A 17177-nucleotide genomic window follows, 5' to 3' on the forward strand; every position below is an offset into this window, starting at 1 on the left:
CGTTCGTTGCCAGATACTGAAAGCGATAGAGCAGCGAAACGATTCGCGATTCCGCGTGAAAAAGGGGCCAGCAGCCACTAAAAATGTACGGAGAGAGTGCATTCACGATTACGACAAAGGCCGTTGCACTCAAGTGCATCGAACCTGTCGTTATTCGCGGTTCGGCGATCCAGCATAAACGATTTTTCGACGAACGAGAATCAACGTCGCTGAAAAATTATCGAACTATCAGCAATTCTGAGAAATGAAAATAAAAAGAAAGATTTGATTTGTAATAAGAACTAAGGAGCAAGTTGATTGAAGTTGAAATGAAAGTTGTAGAAATATCTAGGTATAGAAAATGGAAGTTTAAGAAGATATTTTCAACAAAACAAGGATTTAGGTAGCATAAGATTTAGGTTTCAAGAAAGTAGGAATTCTAATTATTTTTTACAATAGTCAATGAACATCTCTTGGGCATTTATTCAGGGTGCAATTTGTATCTAACATTTCCTATTAATTACTCGATTAGCTGATTTGTAGCTACAGCTCTTTCCGTGTAATTTTATAAATGATCTCCTTCATTTCCAATATAATAGATGGTGAATTGAACCTTGCAATCATAGTTTACTTGCCGTCAGACATTAAGTTTCGAACTTTTAATCATATTTTATGTCGGCACTGCAATGAAATGTAGTATTTGCGTAATTGTACATGTCGACTATAATGTACTTGTTAAACTCTTTGTTAACCTTTTTAGATGACCTAATCGGAGAATAAAAGTTTTTAATAAGAAGTCGTTACTGGTATCAATTTCAAGAATTTTCTGATGCAGCTAGACGTGATGTTGATCTTGTTCAATTACTACCTGAAATATCCACCAATTTTTTACACGTTCACTCATTTTTTGCTCGTTAAATTTCCCTTCGTTTGCTATTAAGTATAATCGGCTACGGGTTTGGTAGTGATTAACTGTTATGTAACATTAAAATTTAATACATCATTTTTACAAACCTAAAAGATACTTAAACTTAAGTTATTGTATGAAACTTAAACAAGCTAAAAAATAATCTTAAAAATACTATATTTTGTTTTAGGGGCTATATTCATATAACAAGATAATACCAACGTAGATTTCACATAGAGAATTTTACATTTGACTAATAGCTGAATGTTTATTGGAAATGGTTTGTAATCTTTCAACTGACATGTTTCAATCAGTAGGTAATAACTACATAGTAGAATATGCTACCTACTTTGCAAAGAAGGGAGAGAAAGCTATTTAAGAAAATTTTCCAAAGGAAGACAAATGGAATGTCATTTATCATAGCTACGTTTCTTATCATACACGCCAAAGCATCATTTGCGACGTAATCAAGGTTTTCAACCGACCTACTGTGCCAAATCATAAACTAACCTAACGAGACCAATTTTCGTGAGCATCGCGATCAACAAACAGAACATCACGAAGGAGGAGGATCAGGTTGCCGTAGCTCGCAAAATCTCCGACAATTTGTAGCGCGGAAGTCATCCAGGGCAAGCCGCTTAGAGGGATCGTAAGTATTACTTACTCCTCGTTAAAGCCTGAAGATGACATCGCCGACATCCGCCGTTAACAAACTACTTGCGCCAACAATGCGAAAAAACAGAGTGGTCTCTCTCGGCCCACGTACATACACCGGAGCACTCCAGTCTCGCTTTGGGCTATTACTACATTTAACGAGTCACTTCGTGCTTTTATACAACACCAACACCACTCCCTGATAAGAGTTCTCTTGATGATAGTGGGTTTATATGCCTTGTCGGTACGCCGGTGATTCCGTTTCTTGCACAGTGCAATTGCTTTTTATCTTCGTGTACTAGTTGATTCATATCTAACGCACCCATGGACAAATGTATATTGCGAAAGTGAAAATTTTAATTGAATCGAGTATGTTTTGAAATGAAATATTGTACAGATGCTTAGTTTTCACAAAATTTTATGAGGAGATAGTATTGTCAGTAATTCTTTGTTTATTTCATTGATAATAGATTTACTTTAATTCTTCGTACCGTATTAATTTATGTGAAGGAATGAAAAATATATGTATTTACCTAAAGCGTTTGTCATAATCCCCACACTTTCCAAGATAACCTCAACGTAACGAGACTTCGGATAAAAGCAATTGTATCTTTTGCTTCAAATCGCTACCAACTGAAAAATAATAATCCGCGTCTTACTTTACATGCACCTTACGGAGAAATTTCTCTATAGACAATTTTGTGACTTCGATACAGTAGGTCTACTACTAGATGTCGCAGCGGGCTATAAATTAAACTTCACTAGATGTAGATAGTGCATCTATACGAATGCAGAAAATAATAATTGGGGTAGGAGATACGCGTCGTTCGAGGAGTCACCATGTGAAGACTGAATGCGTATAAATATGTTACAAGTGGGGTGAAAAGTAGATCAGAACGTCTAAATACCAACGGTGGACGTACGTCGTGACTTAGAAAGTGTTAATCGTGCAATTGACCGACGTTTCCGTTTACGCTGTACCCTCGGTAGAACTGGTTTGTCACTATGCTACGTGTACATTGATAAATAAATCTATCGATGTGCATGGCTCTTGAAACTGTATTTATCTCAATTAAATATCGTTTGCTACTGAGAACGTGATAAGGATAATGAAAATACGCCAACGCATTTTCGCTTTTGAGATCAAGTGAAACTGGAGCTTGACACAAATAGGGAAAACATACATATTATATATTTTCAGTTACGCTTGTAATGCAGAGGAAAACATGAAGACTTGCAAACTTTTCTTTCTATGATTTTATGAATAGTTTAATTTTCTACGAGAAGTTTGTTCAAAATATAGAAAAAAATTGCTCGAAAAGTTCTTTTTGTGGTTAGAAAGCTAACTATGTGTGTATAATAAATAGTAATATCGTAAGAATATGTAAATTATTAGAAATTTATGTTAAATTATGTGTACACGATTGTATAGTACGTATAAAGCAAACATATGCTAGTAACAAGTCAAGGATATCATACTGTTTACCTGTTTTTTATCCTTCATGTGCCTAAGTATAAATACACTTAGGTATATATAACTTAAAATATCTTTTAAATGTAAGATTCTATTACTCTAATATTTTTAATATTTGAAGATAAATTTATCACTTATTATTCTATAAATAAATTTCATATTGTAGTTTGTAAATAGAACATTTTTAAAATTGTGTAAAAATATCATTACAGTGTTTAAAATTTATACTAGTACATATCAAATTTTTTATTCTCAATTTATTTGACAATTGATTTAAAACTATTATATTTATTTCTATGTTCGAATAGAAATTCGAAATTTGGCCAAATAAACTTTACCAGTAATGTGATTGGCTGGTCATGTCACTGTAGTCAATTCAGTCTCTTTCGCGATATTAATTTTTAAATACATATTTGATATTTAAATTAGAAAGAACTATTAAATTACAAACTTCAAGAAATATAATAATATCTTTTTCAATTTTTAAATAGATATTTCATTTAAGAAACTAGAAAATAAAAATCTATACTTAAATTTCATAATTTCAGGAGTTAAATATATGTATAATGATATACATGATAAATTTGAATCCCGTGCGCGGCGCTGATTGGAAAAGTAATTTTGTCGCATTAGCCAGTCAGAAATTAACTAAACGATTCTGTAGACGCGAACGTCATTCTCCCGCCGAAAACCGTGGCATAAACATTACGATCCGGTTTCAGGTGCGTGATTTTCGTTGTGTAGTACATATTTCTATTGTCATTTAAAGGTTATCGTCAGTCTTATTCAATCAATACGTATTTATGTAATAGCTTTAATTACATGAATTAAATAATAACATTTATAATACTACATGCTTTGTTACAAATTATGTACAGCATTTACTAACATTACGAGACTGTGAGGTTTGATGATTCATTCCTTCGTGGTGACGATTTCTGAGCTCCAAGAGCCAAGAATGTAAGTAATCTTTGAATATCATACTTTAAATAATTGTATTTTATGTTTGTTGTTTCAATTATTACCAATTATGAAAAAATGTAATTGATACAGTGTCTTTAAGAATAAATTATAAAAATATTAGAACAAATACAAAAATATTTTATGAAATAAATATATTTTGTTAAAGATTTTTCACATTACGCCATGGAATGCAGTGGGTCTTTTTTGATGACTGCTTTTGCGATAGCTTAGGACGATTTACTGCAGCGTTGGTGGCAACATCCTTCGCATCTAATCGTGAGTCGCATGAATTTTTGTTCCTCCGGTCACTCAATCATGTCGTAGGATGAAAGGTCCGCATCGACACGGGTGACTGGTTGTATTACGTAGAATTGTATGCGAGTATAGTGACCGCGAGTATTTATTGTATTCGTGAGTAGTAACACTTTGTATTTTAACGTCTTATTTACTAGCTTAGGATAGATCTTCCTGCACATTGCATTTTTTATATTACCAATATGATATTGGTGATTAAGATTCTATATTATTAATATTAATATAATGTTAACAACTGGTAGGAACTATATTATATTGATAATTATTGTTTGATAATTGCATCACCAGAATTACTTTTAGAATATGATTATGTATATCCATAACAATATACATGAGACGTGAATATTTGAATCCATAATAAATATTAAAATGATATTGATTATTTCGTAGCGGAGAAGTCTGATATCCTCCGACTTTATTACAATTCTTGCACAATGATAATAACGAGAATTCATAATGTATAAAATAATGCATACAATAAATAATTTTAATAATAAATCAAATTTAATTTTATCTTCTACTTCATTACTATCTTAATTTACATAATTCTTTGATCTTCATATTATAAACTGAAGTATAATTTAAATTGTATAATAAAGTGTTAGAGTTCAGCTCCTTCCGTATGAAAGTATATTAAATGTTATGTGCAAGAAGAAACTTCGCGACAGGTAAATTTCTGAATTAAAGCAACAAGTTTTCAACATTGCTTTTATATTTTTTAAAATATGCTTTGATGAAGAGATAACCTGAGATTATGTACATTAATATTAAATTCAGAATCAGTTATAAAATAAATTTCTTGTTCATTTCCAATCTTTTTCTTTCTAAAAGTTTAATAATTCATTAAATCAGTACAGTAGATACAAAGTACATACATGAATACACTAATCAATTTTAGCTCAGGATTTTCAGGTTCAACCTCTTCCGTGTTCATTGCCAGGAGCTCATTCACGTGACCAGGTGTTACTTGGGTAAAATAGGCAATGGGCACGATCATAGTTCATAAATTTACAATAATTTTTCAGCGATTGACGATGCGTTAACGTATTGTGCACGATGTATTTTCGGCATTGTGTGTGTGTGGTTAGGACGTGGAATTACGTCATTTTGACTATGTAATATTAAATAGTAAAAAAGAAATTTACAAATATTAATTCAATCAAGAACTGTAATAATAACCAGATCTGCTATTAAATATTACAAATTGTAGATAGTAATATTATTAATCTTATCATCAAATTAGAATGATAGTACCAAATCTTTATCTACAATTACACATACGATATGCAATACATACAATAAAGTTTTTGAAAGATATACATACACTTTTGGTTATCAATTTTCGTAATTAAAATTAAGATTTATGTATCTTTACTGCGTTTAACGCAATGGTCGTTAGACTTCGTCAGTCGATTTCAGGAGAATGGTAAATAAATTAAATTGTACAAGTAGTGTACCAAATAAACAAGTTATGTGGGAAAATCGTGCAATGAGTGAGTTGATAAGCTTGTGTTTTATTATTTTTTAATTAATTAAATTAATTTATTTAGTTATTTAATAAGTTACTTTTTGCTTTACGATTAGAGAATATCGACGCTAGGTGTAAGTTTCAATGGGCATTGCGCTCGAAGAAAGAAGAGGCTAGAAGCTGAAGAGGCCCGGCAAATAGCCATGAAAGAGGGCAACTATTAATGGTTTCCCATCCTCTGGATCATTCAGGGCATAGGAAGTCATTATTGTTACTACTTTGTCACTATGGTCACTTTTAATATTTGTAGTAGTAGTAGTAGTAGTAATATTAATTTGTTTTTTGGCTGAAGTACATTCCGGCCTACCATAATTTTGGGCAAATCGCGTTTTGTTTTATTAATATTACGAATAATTGGTTTGGTTCGAAATTTTCCGTTCTAAATCAGAGTTACGAAAAACAATTGATTTCGATTTTAATTAACATTGCGATAGAATAATGACCGTGTTTGCCTCATTGTATATACGTATTTCTTATTATGAATAATTAGAATTTATTAAAAAGTAATATTATAACTTGACACGTTTTTGTTTATCTAAAGTTGAATTAAAGAGATGTAAATTCTTAATTAATTCTGTAATGCTGCGGTTTGTTGTTATCGAGAATATTTGAAGTAACTTTTCATTCATACAGAAATAGTGATTTTTATTTAATTCATTTTGAAAATTTGTATTGCAATTAGTATTCTAACGCGATTCCTTAAATTATTTTTACAATTAGTTGATAGTTGCATTGATAGAATATAGCGTTTTCTAATTAGTGTTGCGCCTGTAAAAATGCCCAAAATTGTTCCACTGGGATTGTTGAAGTATATTCTTACTTTCTGAATATCACCTGATGTAGCTAAAAACTAGCTGCACAGAAATGGTCATATATCAGCAACCTCCAACATGGTTGTACTGGATTTTCCGCTATTAGTGTTGCGTATACTTAAATATGAGTATATTGATTAGTTTTTATTAGTATTGCGTAAATGATTAAAACACTCTATTGTCGTGTATGTTTTCAAGATTTAAACAACTTTTTTTCTATTCTTTTTCATGATAAATCACTCATTGCGGTTTATTTTGAGAATTTTGTATGTTATATGTAAATCTACTGGTACATTAGTGTCACAAGATAGAAAAAATGTTTCACTCACAATTTCAAGTGGATGATCTGTTCTAAGTTGGTTTATTTTTCAACATTTTTTTTTATAAGAGCGTTTGTTACTGAAAATATATCTGTTTAGTGTTTATGAATATTTTTAACTTGGCTTAAGGATGATTTAAGATTAAATACATATCAAGTACATAAAGAAAAGTAATATTGAAAAATATGATTTATATAATGCGAAAAGTTTATAATGCGAAAAATAGTGATAATTAAGTTTGTAATATTTTGCAGAGCGTTAATATATATGTATGTATACATGTATACATGTAAATACATATATATATATATATATATATATATGTATTTTTGGATAGAGGAGCTTCCTATTCACAGCAATTTCCACGTGGCGAGAGCTAGGCAATTGGTGTTAAATATTTGATAAATACATTGTACTGTATCATTATGGTTAATAGTTATGATATAGTTATGAATTATATAGCAAATATTATAAACTGATTAGCCGTGCTCGTAATTATTAATTGTAAAATCTAAAATTGTGAAATATACATAAACTGAATCTTTGAGTAAGATATTATACATACTTAAAAATCTGAAAAAGTATTATTCCTTGAAGTTTGATCTATAGCATAATACATTTTTTCGGATAGATTTTCGACAATTATAAGATATCTTGTCCTATATGTTATTTATTAACATCTCATGGTAAAATTTATTTTTAATTCCATGTATCGTTGCAGTCTTATTCTATACTGAATTGATAATAGTGGAAATGACACTAAAATGGTAAAAGCGGTTTCTAGTGCATTGAGTTCTAGTTCTATTACTTACATTGTCTATGTTGTATAATTTTGTTTTGTAATATCGACCTGTAGAGATCGCCACTTAACACAGTAAAATTTAAACACATTTGAGGTTAGGATTTCCATTGTCAGGATTGTTAGAGATCTGTTACAATTTATACCACGTGTTCCGGATTTTTAGTACGTGATATAGTAGTTATTACGAAGATATCTTGGGAGAATATAATTTCTTAAAGTAGGTATTATTCATGCAATTAATTGTTTTTAAGTTTATATTTTCGAGTATATTGCATATATTCGAGTACGTAGTTCGAGGTTATATCACTATCAAGTAGTATATTAATTTCTGCGTATTATTAATTAATTTAATAAATGTTCAACATCAATCCAGTTGTTCATTTTTAATATTCATATGTTCATTAAAAATAAATTTAATTTTATTATTACAGATAAAATTAGAATTCCATATTCGTTACTCAAATAATGTATCACTATTTAGATAAAATATAATTAATTTACTATTACGATTATGATTTAGATATATAAAAACAAAATGGGAAAATCATTACGTAGTAAATGGAAGAGGAAGTGTAGAGCAATTAAAAGGGAACGCTATAAAGTAAAAGAATTAGAAAGACTAAAAAAGACGTTAGGTATTGATGAGAATGGGATACCAGATGTTGAAATGTCAGAAATATCAAAAATTGCTACAGGTAGGGCACGGTTCTGCTTAATATGTTACTATTTTTACATAATGATTTCAATTGATTTTAACGTTTGTCTCAAGTTGTTGATGCCAAGACAATAAAGGAAAATGAAAAAGCTAATGATGACACTAAAGCGGATAATGAAAAAATGGATGTGGATACTGATAAAAGGATATATAATAAAAAAACAATGTTGGATCAGTATGGAAATTATCCTATATGGATGAACAGACGAAAGATTATGAAGATCAAGAAGGGTAGACCAAAAAAGCAAAAGGGAAACATAAAGCCACATAAGAGGTTAACAAGGAGACAGAGGAAAGCAATGAAGCAACAGTAAATCTTCTATATAAAATTGATAGCATTGATTAATAGTACTGTTCTTTACTTTTGTATTAGTAAGTAACAAAAGTAAATTGTATTATTATAGTAAACTGTTATACTAATTATGTTGTGTGAATCAGCAAACATCATTCAAATTTCTTTTCCATTTTATTATAAAGCTGAATACAAATAATCATAATGATTATTTAAGTTAGAATTCTACTATATTCTAAATTCTACTATATTCTAAATAAAGTATCATAAAAGCTAAAGAGATGGCAGTGATAGTATGCAATTTTCTCACATAAATATTACATCTATGGGCAATGTCCAATGTTTTTGACACTTTTCTTTCGTTATAGCAATTTTAAAACTTCATTGAGCCAGTGTTCATTGGTATTGCTGATCTGCAACGTAATCTTAAACGATTTTCCAGTTCCACCACTCTACTTGTTAAATGTTGCATTTTTCTTCTCTCTAATTCGTATTCTCTCAATTTGCTCCTCATTTGATATATCTCCTGCTGCATGAGTTGCTATAAACAGAACTGCGTTTTTAAACAGAAGTATATATTTTATGAGACGTTAATAAAGTGGTAACTAACCACATTTTCGATAGATCTCTTCATTTCGTTAATAGTTTCAACCACAGACGCAACTTTGACAGTCATGTCCGTCGTTTCTGTATCTCTCTTCTTCCCTTTTGCGAATTGCTAAAGATATAATAAGCAGTAAATATAATACATGACATCATTTCATTATCCAAACATTTCATGTTTGTGATTTTTACTTCTATCACATAAATTTATAATTATTTTTATCCGAATTTTCTTTATTTCAGCGAATTATCTATTTTTGAATGTTGATTCAAAACTAAACGACAAATTAATAACTTTATTTTAAATTGTAATGTAGTAGAGATACTATTGAGTGTTACCCACTCGTACAAAATATTAATATTCATCTTTGTTGGTTGGTTTAATAGAGCCGCTTATAAATGAAATAAAAGTTTGAAAAAAATTGTGACATACCAAATGCACTTATGTTAAAGAATTTTTTAAATCTTCAAGATATTAGAAAATCAGCCCCAACTAGTTCCCTTTTTATTAACACCAAAACTGGGAACAAACTGTTTTTCAAGTTTCTACATAATTCATACATGCCCATAACGATCGGACTAGACTTTAAAATAAGAAGGAAATCCTTCAACCTGCTGCATCCGCGTTTCTATCGTCTCGCGAGCGTATCTCTCCCTTATAAGTCAAATAACACATGGCAAGCCATTGTCTGGCATACCTTTTCGAGCTTGGTAAGCCTTTTCAGTATAATCTCATAGTCCTGATCGAGGTCATCGTCAGTCACCTCGTTTTCTGTATCTGTAAATGGGAGTCTCTGATATTGTCATTTAACCATAGAATTCACAGTATGCTTGCATTTACGGAAATAATATTGGAGAAATGAGAGCAAGAAGAAAGAAAGGCAAAGAACAGAAGAATTTACAATTACAAACCATGCGACGAGATCGCCGGACGCTTTGTCGTTGTTGTTTCGTGGAAATCATTCTCCAAGTCTCGAGCCTCGAATGCTGTATCTTCGGTGACTGAAAAAGAGATGAAAGCGTGATCAAAGTGGAAGTAATTTGATCCGCGATCAGATTCTCAGGTTTAGGACAAGGATTACTGTTTCCGGTTCTTGTAAGACTGCGAAATATTGATACTAAAGACGTAATGTACGTTTACGATGTGCAGCATTTCGTTTGACGCTATTACATACCGTTGCGTACTGTTTGAAAAGAAATTTGATCCCGTAATAAATTTATTCAATGATCGCCTCTTTCTGCCTTATAGAGCAAGTGGCAGTGCCTTTATTACGATGGTTTAGTTCTATCTGTAGTTTATGATTAAAGTTAATGGAAACAATATAATACTTTGATATTCTATTATAGTAAGAATGGATGTAGTAAATTAATAAAAATGGTTTGAAATTACTGATAATGGTTCGAATTACTTGTATCAGGGAAAAGAATTATATTTATTGTTAGGGATATTAAAACAGCAGGAGGATTGTAGGAATACAATCTTTTTTTTTTAATGTTCTTTTATAATATAATCTCTAGAGTTATTCCTAATAAAATTATGATTGGAACTTTTATTTAAATAGATCACACTTTACACTTATCGTCTGTGTCCTGTATTACGGCTTGGTCACATTTTAAGCTGAAAATCACTCAAGCTTAAAATTTAGGTCAATCTACCACATGTCAGTCTGTTTTCTAAAGCTCAGCCAATTTCGAGCGATCTTGAACTTGACCATTGGCAACCTTTTTCTTTTCATATAATCAGACCTCGTGTAGATGACACTGAGGTTCAAGATCAATGGGAACGGTGTGACAAAACGGTATAGTCCCTTCGATAAAAAGAACATTGTCGTTGGTTTATTTAAAATTCGAGAACGTACAATGGGACGAGAACAACGAGAAGCCATTCAAAAACTTGTTGTTCGCTGGTGCTAGCAGCAGCGTATGTGTAACGTTTCATAGATAGCATGTAAATTGGTCGAAAAGTGCTACTTCGTGTGTTTCTCAATAGCATATTAGTCACTGTCGAGAAATCTCGAAAACAAATTCATCTTTGACAGTCGAGTAGAATTTTTCCAACGATTACTCACTATTCTTTCGACAGGACTGGCCGTCTTTTTGTAGTTGGAAACCGGGTCTGCAGTGGCACTCGTAGGTTCCGGGTAGGTTTCTGCAAAGTTGATCGCAGGGCTTCTCTGTCACGCACTCGTCGATGTCTGTAACGTTGGTAGACAAGTTATGCTAATTCGTGCAAAAATTAATTGCATAAACGTGACAGCTGCACGCTACCGACTGATCCATCGCGAAGTCCTTCGATTTCCGGCCAGTAGTATTGCGCAAATTCTCCGCAATAAAACGTTGCCTTTCGTTGGTCCGATGAATTTCTCGAAATGAGCTCGAGGATTTTACAGAATAAATTACTGGCAATGTAGATTGCTCGTTTAGTTGGTGAGTGATCGAGGATAAGTGGGCAAAGGTGGGGATCGGTGCCATTTAAAGTAACTTGCTCATTGATCGACATAAAAAAATGAGGCGAGTATAAAGGAAATTGAGTGCTCTTTCAGTGTCTAAGATTTGTATAAATCATTTTGGCTTAATTATACGAAGGACACATTTTATTCGCATATTCCATATAGCTTTGATAACATATAATATTATATCGTAGAAAGTGAAACGCGATCAAATTTTTTTATTCAACGTGTTTAACGTTGAGTTATCGTTTAATCGATGATAGTATTAAAATAATATTACAGTATCAAATAATCTTAATAATAATACACTATTAAATGCTATATACACGCACAATATAAAAATGAATAGCGATAGATCAGTTTGAATTTTAACCAAAATCGATATTTTTTAAATTTGCAAAGGACCTAACTATGATACGTCAAATTTTTGCCAACGAAATAAAGTATTCTTCCCTTAGCTTTATTATAATTCTTGGGTTTCTTCTCAATCTTACTTTCTCTTCTATTGGGTTGTCAACTAAGTGATTGCGGATTTTGTCATTACCCCCAATGAAAAAATCCGCAATCACTTAGTTGCCAACCCAATAGAAGAGAAAGTAGGTAGTTGACAACTAAGTGATTGCGGATTTTGTCATTACCCCCAATGTAAAAATCCGCAATCACTTAGTTGCCAACCCAATAGAAGAGAAAGTAAGTAGTTGGCAACTAAGTGATTGCGGATTTTGTCATTACCCCCAATGCAAAAATCCGTAATCACTTAGTTGCCAACCCAATAGAAAAGAAAGTAGGTAGTTGGCAACTAAGTGATTGCGGATTTTGTCATTACCCCCAGTGCAAAAATCCGTAATCACTTAGTTGCCAACCCAATAGAAAAGAAAGTGAATGATTGCGGATTTTGTCATTATTCCCAATGCAAAAATCCGCAATCACTTAGTTGCCAACCCAATAGAAGAGAAAGTAAGTAGTTGGCAACTAAGTGATTGCGGATTTTGTTATTACCCTCAATGCAAAAATCCGTAATCACTTAGTTGCCAACCCAATAGAAGAGAAAGTAAGTAGTTGGCAACTAAGTGATTGCGGATTTTGTCATTACCCCCGATGAAAAAATCCGCAATCACTTAATTGCCAACCCAATATATAATTTAATGCAAGTATAAGAAAATTATCGTTGATGCGAATAATATCCTATTTCAATTATTATTTCTCGAAGCTAGAAAACTACTTTAAAGAAACGAAGGTACGTTTGGATCCTGAGATTTGTCCTCTCTTTGTTCCTCTACGGTAGGGCTGAACAACACATTCTACCGTAAAATTATGAAAGCTTCAAGGATATTTCCTTAGAGAGTGTTGAAACTCCTTGTAAAGGATTTTTCTATCGAATTGAGAGCGGCACGTCGACACGACTCACTTCGCCCTAGTAATTAGAATGACCGCATAGCTTAATGAAATCGCTCGTAAATCTATCGAAAGCAGCCTAGCTGCTGGGCACTACAATACGTTTGGTCGGCATGGTATTCGTGCAATGCCATCGACCTGCGTATCGGCCTACGTCAATTTAATTACGCCTAACGATTCTGGTTACGAGGACGTGTTTCCGAGCCGCGAATATCGATTACGGATATTTTACGATTTAACGACGCTCGTTGTTTGCATCGTTAGCTTGACGGAGGTTCGTTTACTTCTACTGCACCCGGGGCCTCGCCTAAATAAGGAGCAACGGACGTTGCTCGCAATTGTGCAGTTTAGAGTTGAACGTGAGAATCGAGGCGTTTGAAAATACTTCGTTCTAGTGATAATCGAATCAGAATATTTGACTTCACGTTAATAATAAAGAATAAATTTAAATTTAGATTAATTTTACGGAAAAAGAAATTTTTAAATTCTTATTTTTTAATATTCTCGTGGTTCTTTTTAATATATTAATCTTTGCGATGAAAGTATAGTTGGTATTTATATATTTTAATTTAGACGTCGTTACGCGAAATTGTAACAAGACATGCCTGTAAGAAACTTAATAGAGCGAAGTTGGTAATAAAATGTAAAGCAGGAAAGGTGTTAGACACGTAACGTTGATTAGCATTCGGAATGACAATTTACAGTCGATTTGTATTCGTGTTAGACATTACCTGTCTGGCACTGGTTGCCGGTAAATCCTTTGGGACACGTGCACCTGCCAGGAGAGGTACACACACCTCCGTTTAAGCATGGGGAAGGGCAAGTAGCTGAAAAGCAATTAAATTCAGGTACCGATAACCTGATACATAATTATTCGTTATCGACTAATAAATATCTTGCATGTCCATAAAAGATTTTTGTTCTACATTTCACATCTAGACAAATCAAGTCATCAAATTTTTCTCATTATTTTTCGCATTTTTAATAACAATTGAATGTGTTGTTACAATAAACGATACCATTTCCAGTAATTTAAATAATCCAACAAAAACCAACTGAAAATTCATCAAAATTGAATGACTTTTTTAAACGTACCATAAATTAATGGTCGACTAATATTCGTAGCAATAAACTTCAATTACAAGAATAGAAATTTCGACTTATTAACTTGACAGTTCTTTTATATCCGTATAAAGTTAACATTTTATGGAGATGTTTAGAATGCCTATGATCGTTTACTCACGTTTATTACATCCAAAACTCAAGCGAGTCGCCTGTGTCCATCCAGGACAGCACAAGAAAACGGAAGATGAATCGGTCTTAACATTAATAACATTAATATACCTAAAAATAATCGGACTTGATCGTGCGAAATAGTACTAATCTTCTTCGTAACAGCTATAATCTTAAATATAAATATTTTAATCGCTTATGTCGATGTTTAATAATAAATACACATTTACGAGAATCTATAAAGAAACATCTCGTTTTACAGAAACGTTAATTTACCTAATTTGTCCATTTCGATGATGATGATTGACAGAGTTGGGAACTGATCTGGTACAAACTCGTCTCCTAAAACATAAGGAAAATATCTCCATATAAGAAGAAATTCTTAAAGTATAAGAAAAATACCTTTATACAAGAAGGAAATAAAGAATGCATATTAATATTATTAGTACGAAGAGCTGCAGGAATTGAACGCACAAAAGAAAGTGACACTTCATACAGCGTTTATTATTCGAGGACCAGCACTCCCTTAATGTATTTCGAGCACGCAAATCCCCGTGGCTTTATATTTGTTATTGAGATTTATGCTATTTATACAAACACATTGTCAAGCGGTGACAAGACGAAATTAAATTAATCAATTGATTGTTTTGATAGCGATCGCAGCCGATACGACACGGTACACGCCTTCATTTGCATCTCGTCGAGTCGATATGGAAATGGAAATCGTTAAATACAGAGAAGATAATTTCGACGAGTACGTTTAAGCTTCGACTGGATAAATGCGAGGGCAACAGGCTTCGAAAGCGAGGCTACATTGTAAAAGGAACGTGGAATGATTGCTATCGCGTCCTAAGGGATTATTCGATAGCTTTCGTTGTAGCTAATCTTCTTTGACAGCTGTTATTACTTGCATCGTAATCGATTTTATTATATTCGAATCGGTTAAACTGATCGATCGATACACACCCATGATTTCGTTTCAGATGATTTCGAATGAACTCAGCAGCGAATTATTTTCATCCTGTGCCATAGCCACTGATTTTCGCGATTTCATTTAAACGTCTAAAGCCTTCTCATGTAAATCGCGTGCACTTTGTTACGATTTTGCATTTGCATCGATTTTTCTAATACATCGTATACACTTGATCATCGACGTAATCGCGAATATTATATTCGCAAAGGTGACAGAAAGATTCTTCTACGAGGACAAGATTTCTATTCGAAAATCGTAGTGTATATTTGTAGTAAAAGCTTAAGTACCTGTAATGCAAATTACAAAAATTCCACATCGTCTTGCTCGAGAATATTAAGTGTCTGCTTGTTAAAATGCAAAAAATAATACGATGACAGCTATGATATTTAGTATCGAAGACGCTCCTTTCTCTTTGTACTTGAGTATCTTGCGTAGAACTTACTTACATAAAAGAGAGGATAGAGGACGGCTTCGGTTTACATAAACGCGCGAGCTTCATCCGTAATTGAACATTGAGACTTTCCCAGAGTATCTTTTACACTCGAAAGCGTCGACCAGTTTTAACTACAATTACTTAGCTGACAGGATGTTCTCGGTTAACAAGCATTCGCCTCTATTACTTTCATTTTCACCGTCATCAATCACTCCGTCACATTTACATTTTGAACCAAAGGCAAATATTATTCTCGTTCTTTGATATATCCAATATATTCCAGGGGAATTAATCTTTCTTAGAACATTTTTTATTCTATAATTACATGTACAAGTTTCCGGTTAAGAAACCACGCGGTTAACGAATCAAACTGCATCGCTATAAAAAAGTGGAAAATATGACATCGCGTTCTTTCTGTGTAATCCTTGAACGTTACATCGTTGAATCGCTATGAAAAGTGGAAGATCGGTCTGTTAAAATTTCGAACGCTGATATCTCGTTGCTTGTTCTGTACGGTTCGATATGTTGACTAGAAATTACACGAATGCGAGAGGACGAGACGATTCAGTGCGCGCGAACGCGCGCGAATCGCGCATGATTGGGCGACGAGATCCGATCCCGCACAGCGGAACCACTTCGTCATCGTCGACTCGCGAGAAAATTGCATTTTGCTGTGTCGCTGTCATGTTCGTTGAAACGCGACACGACATTTACTGTCGCAACACCAACCACGTGCTTCGCATCGCGAGACGTCTACTTTTCTTGCTCTGTGCGCCATTTTCTTTGTCCCAAAGACATACCAAGGGCGCGAAGAAGTCGTTCAAATAAGAAGGTTACTCGATTAAAAGTGTCACAGACTGAGACAAATAGTTGTTCTCAATTTAGAAACGAAAGTAGATATCGTCGTTGCTGTCATTAATATATGTCTCTCGAATTGAATAAATCACGTATTAATTAATTATATCGAAAGATGGGAATTAAACGCGCTACAAAAGATAGTTTATCGTTTAATCATGAAATTACGAATTATTTTCTTATTGCAACGATTAATTCCTCGCTACGTTATTTTTATACTTATTAAGAAATAAACTATTCCCTTCCTTCGTAATTCCCACGTTCTCCAGATCCGGCAGGTGTACAGAACAAGATGAGGTCTTTAAACGACGTCAAGGATGCTCGTAAAATCTGTCTGTTAAAGACGAGTCTCGTATTTGCCTACAGATTATCTGCGCCAGAAAGGATCAGAGGGATTAGCGCGGTAGGTGATCCAGGTTAGCGGATCGTGTAGGTTCTGTCAGACAGGTAGTGTGTCCGACATTGGCTCATTTC

The 17177-nt window shown here is 33.0% G+C and overlaps 3 protein-coding genes and 2 long non-coding RNA genes across 8 annotated transcripts in view; 3 read left to right on the plus strand and 2 right to left on the minus strand.

Moving 5' to 3' along the window:
- The window catches only part of LOC110119337, a 44202-nt gene extending 41925 nt beyond the window's left edge, over window positions 1-2277 (minus strand). Inside the window, exons 1-2 of one of the 3 annotated variants that reach the window (XR_007224291.1) lie at window positions 2074-2277; window positions 1551-1853 (exon numbers count right to left, since the gene is read on the minus strand). Coding sequence is in view for 1 of the 3 variants with exons in the window: in XM_048406475.1 (XP_048262432.1) it covers window positions 1551-1585 (35 nt within the window). In the remaining 2 variants the exon portion in view is untranslated. The remainder of the gene's footprint in view (window positions 1-1550; window positions 1854-2073) is intronic. The other 2 variants (XM_048406475.1, XR_007224290.1) reach the window with 2 other exon arrangements.
- Window positions 2278-2341: 64 nt separating this feature from the next.
- LOC125385237 overlaps window positions 2342-17177 on the plus strand; it is a 50962-nt gene continuing 36126 nt past the window's right edge. Inside the window, exons 1-4 of the long non-coding RNA XR_007224295.1 lie at window positions 2342-3097; window positions 3563-3736; window positions 3893-3974; window positions 4144-4253. This is a non-coding gene — a long non-coding RNA (uncharacterized LOC125385237). The remainder of the gene's footprint in view (window positions 3098-3562; window positions 3737-3892; window positions 3975-4143; window positions 4254-17177) is intronic.
- LOC100646465 (protein LLP homolog) lies at window positions 7812-8892 on the plus strand. 2 transcript variants are annotated; one of them, XM_003395888.4, is made up of 3 exons: window positions 7812-7971; window positions 8186-8449; window positions 8524-8892. In XM_003395888.4, exons 2-3 carry the CDS (start codon window positions 8290-8292, stop codon window positions 8781-8783), a joined length of 420 nt encoding a protein of 139 aa, XP_003395936.1. In that variant the 5' UTR covers window positions 7812-7971; window positions 8186-8289; the 3' UTR covers window positions 8784-8892. The 2 variants fall into 2 exon arrangements, with proteins under 2 accessions (XP_003395936.1, XP_003395935.1); XM_003395887.4 differs by having other exon boundaries at window positions 8275-8449.
- Window positions 9113-17177, minus strand: part of LOC100648555 — a 28396-nt gene continuing 20331 nt past the window's right edge. Inside the window, exons 2-9 of the mRNA XM_003395902.4 lie at window positions 14719-14784; window positions 14453-14553; window positions 13941-14036; window positions 11434-11559; window positions 10277-10366; window positions 10063-10142; window positions 9372-9479; window positions 9113-9302 (exon numbers count right to left, since the gene is read on the minus strand). Coding sequence (XP_003395950.2) covers window positions 9135-9302; window positions 9372-9479; window positions 10063-10142; window positions 10277-10366; window positions 11434-11559; window positions 13941-14036; window positions 14453-14553; window positions 14719-14784 — 835 coding nt within the window. The 3' untranslated portion in view covers window positions 9113-9134. The remainder of the gene's footprint in view (window positions 9303-9371; window positions 9480-10062; window positions 10143-10276; window positions 10367-11433; window positions 11560-13940; window positions 14037-14452; window positions 14554-14718; window positions 14785-17177) is intronic.
- LOC125385239 lies at window positions 9608-10753 on the plus strand. The gene is made up of 2 exons (XR_007224298.1): window positions 9608-10075; window positions 10182-10753. It is a non-coding gene; the product is annotated as an uncharacterized LOC125385239 (long non-coding RNA).

This window comes from Bombus terrestris, chromosome 6 (genome assembly GCF_910591885.1).
Source record: "Bombus terrestris chromosome 6, iyBomTerr1.2, whole genome shotgun sequence".
NCBI classification, from domain to species: domain Eukaryota; kingdom Metazoa; phylum Arthropoda; class Insecta; order Hymenoptera; family Apidae; genus Bombus; species Bombus terrestris.

Excerpts from the sequence above, each read along its gene's own strand:
- LOC100646465 (XM_003395888.4), top strand. The coding sequence starts at position 8,290 with ATGGGAAAATCATTACGTAGTAAATGGAAGAGGAAGTGTAGAGCAATT. Across the intron at positions 8,450-8,523 it reads AATATCAAAAATTGCTACAG|TTGTTGATGCCAAGACAATA; the intron begins GTAGGGCACGGT and ends GTTTGTCTCAAG.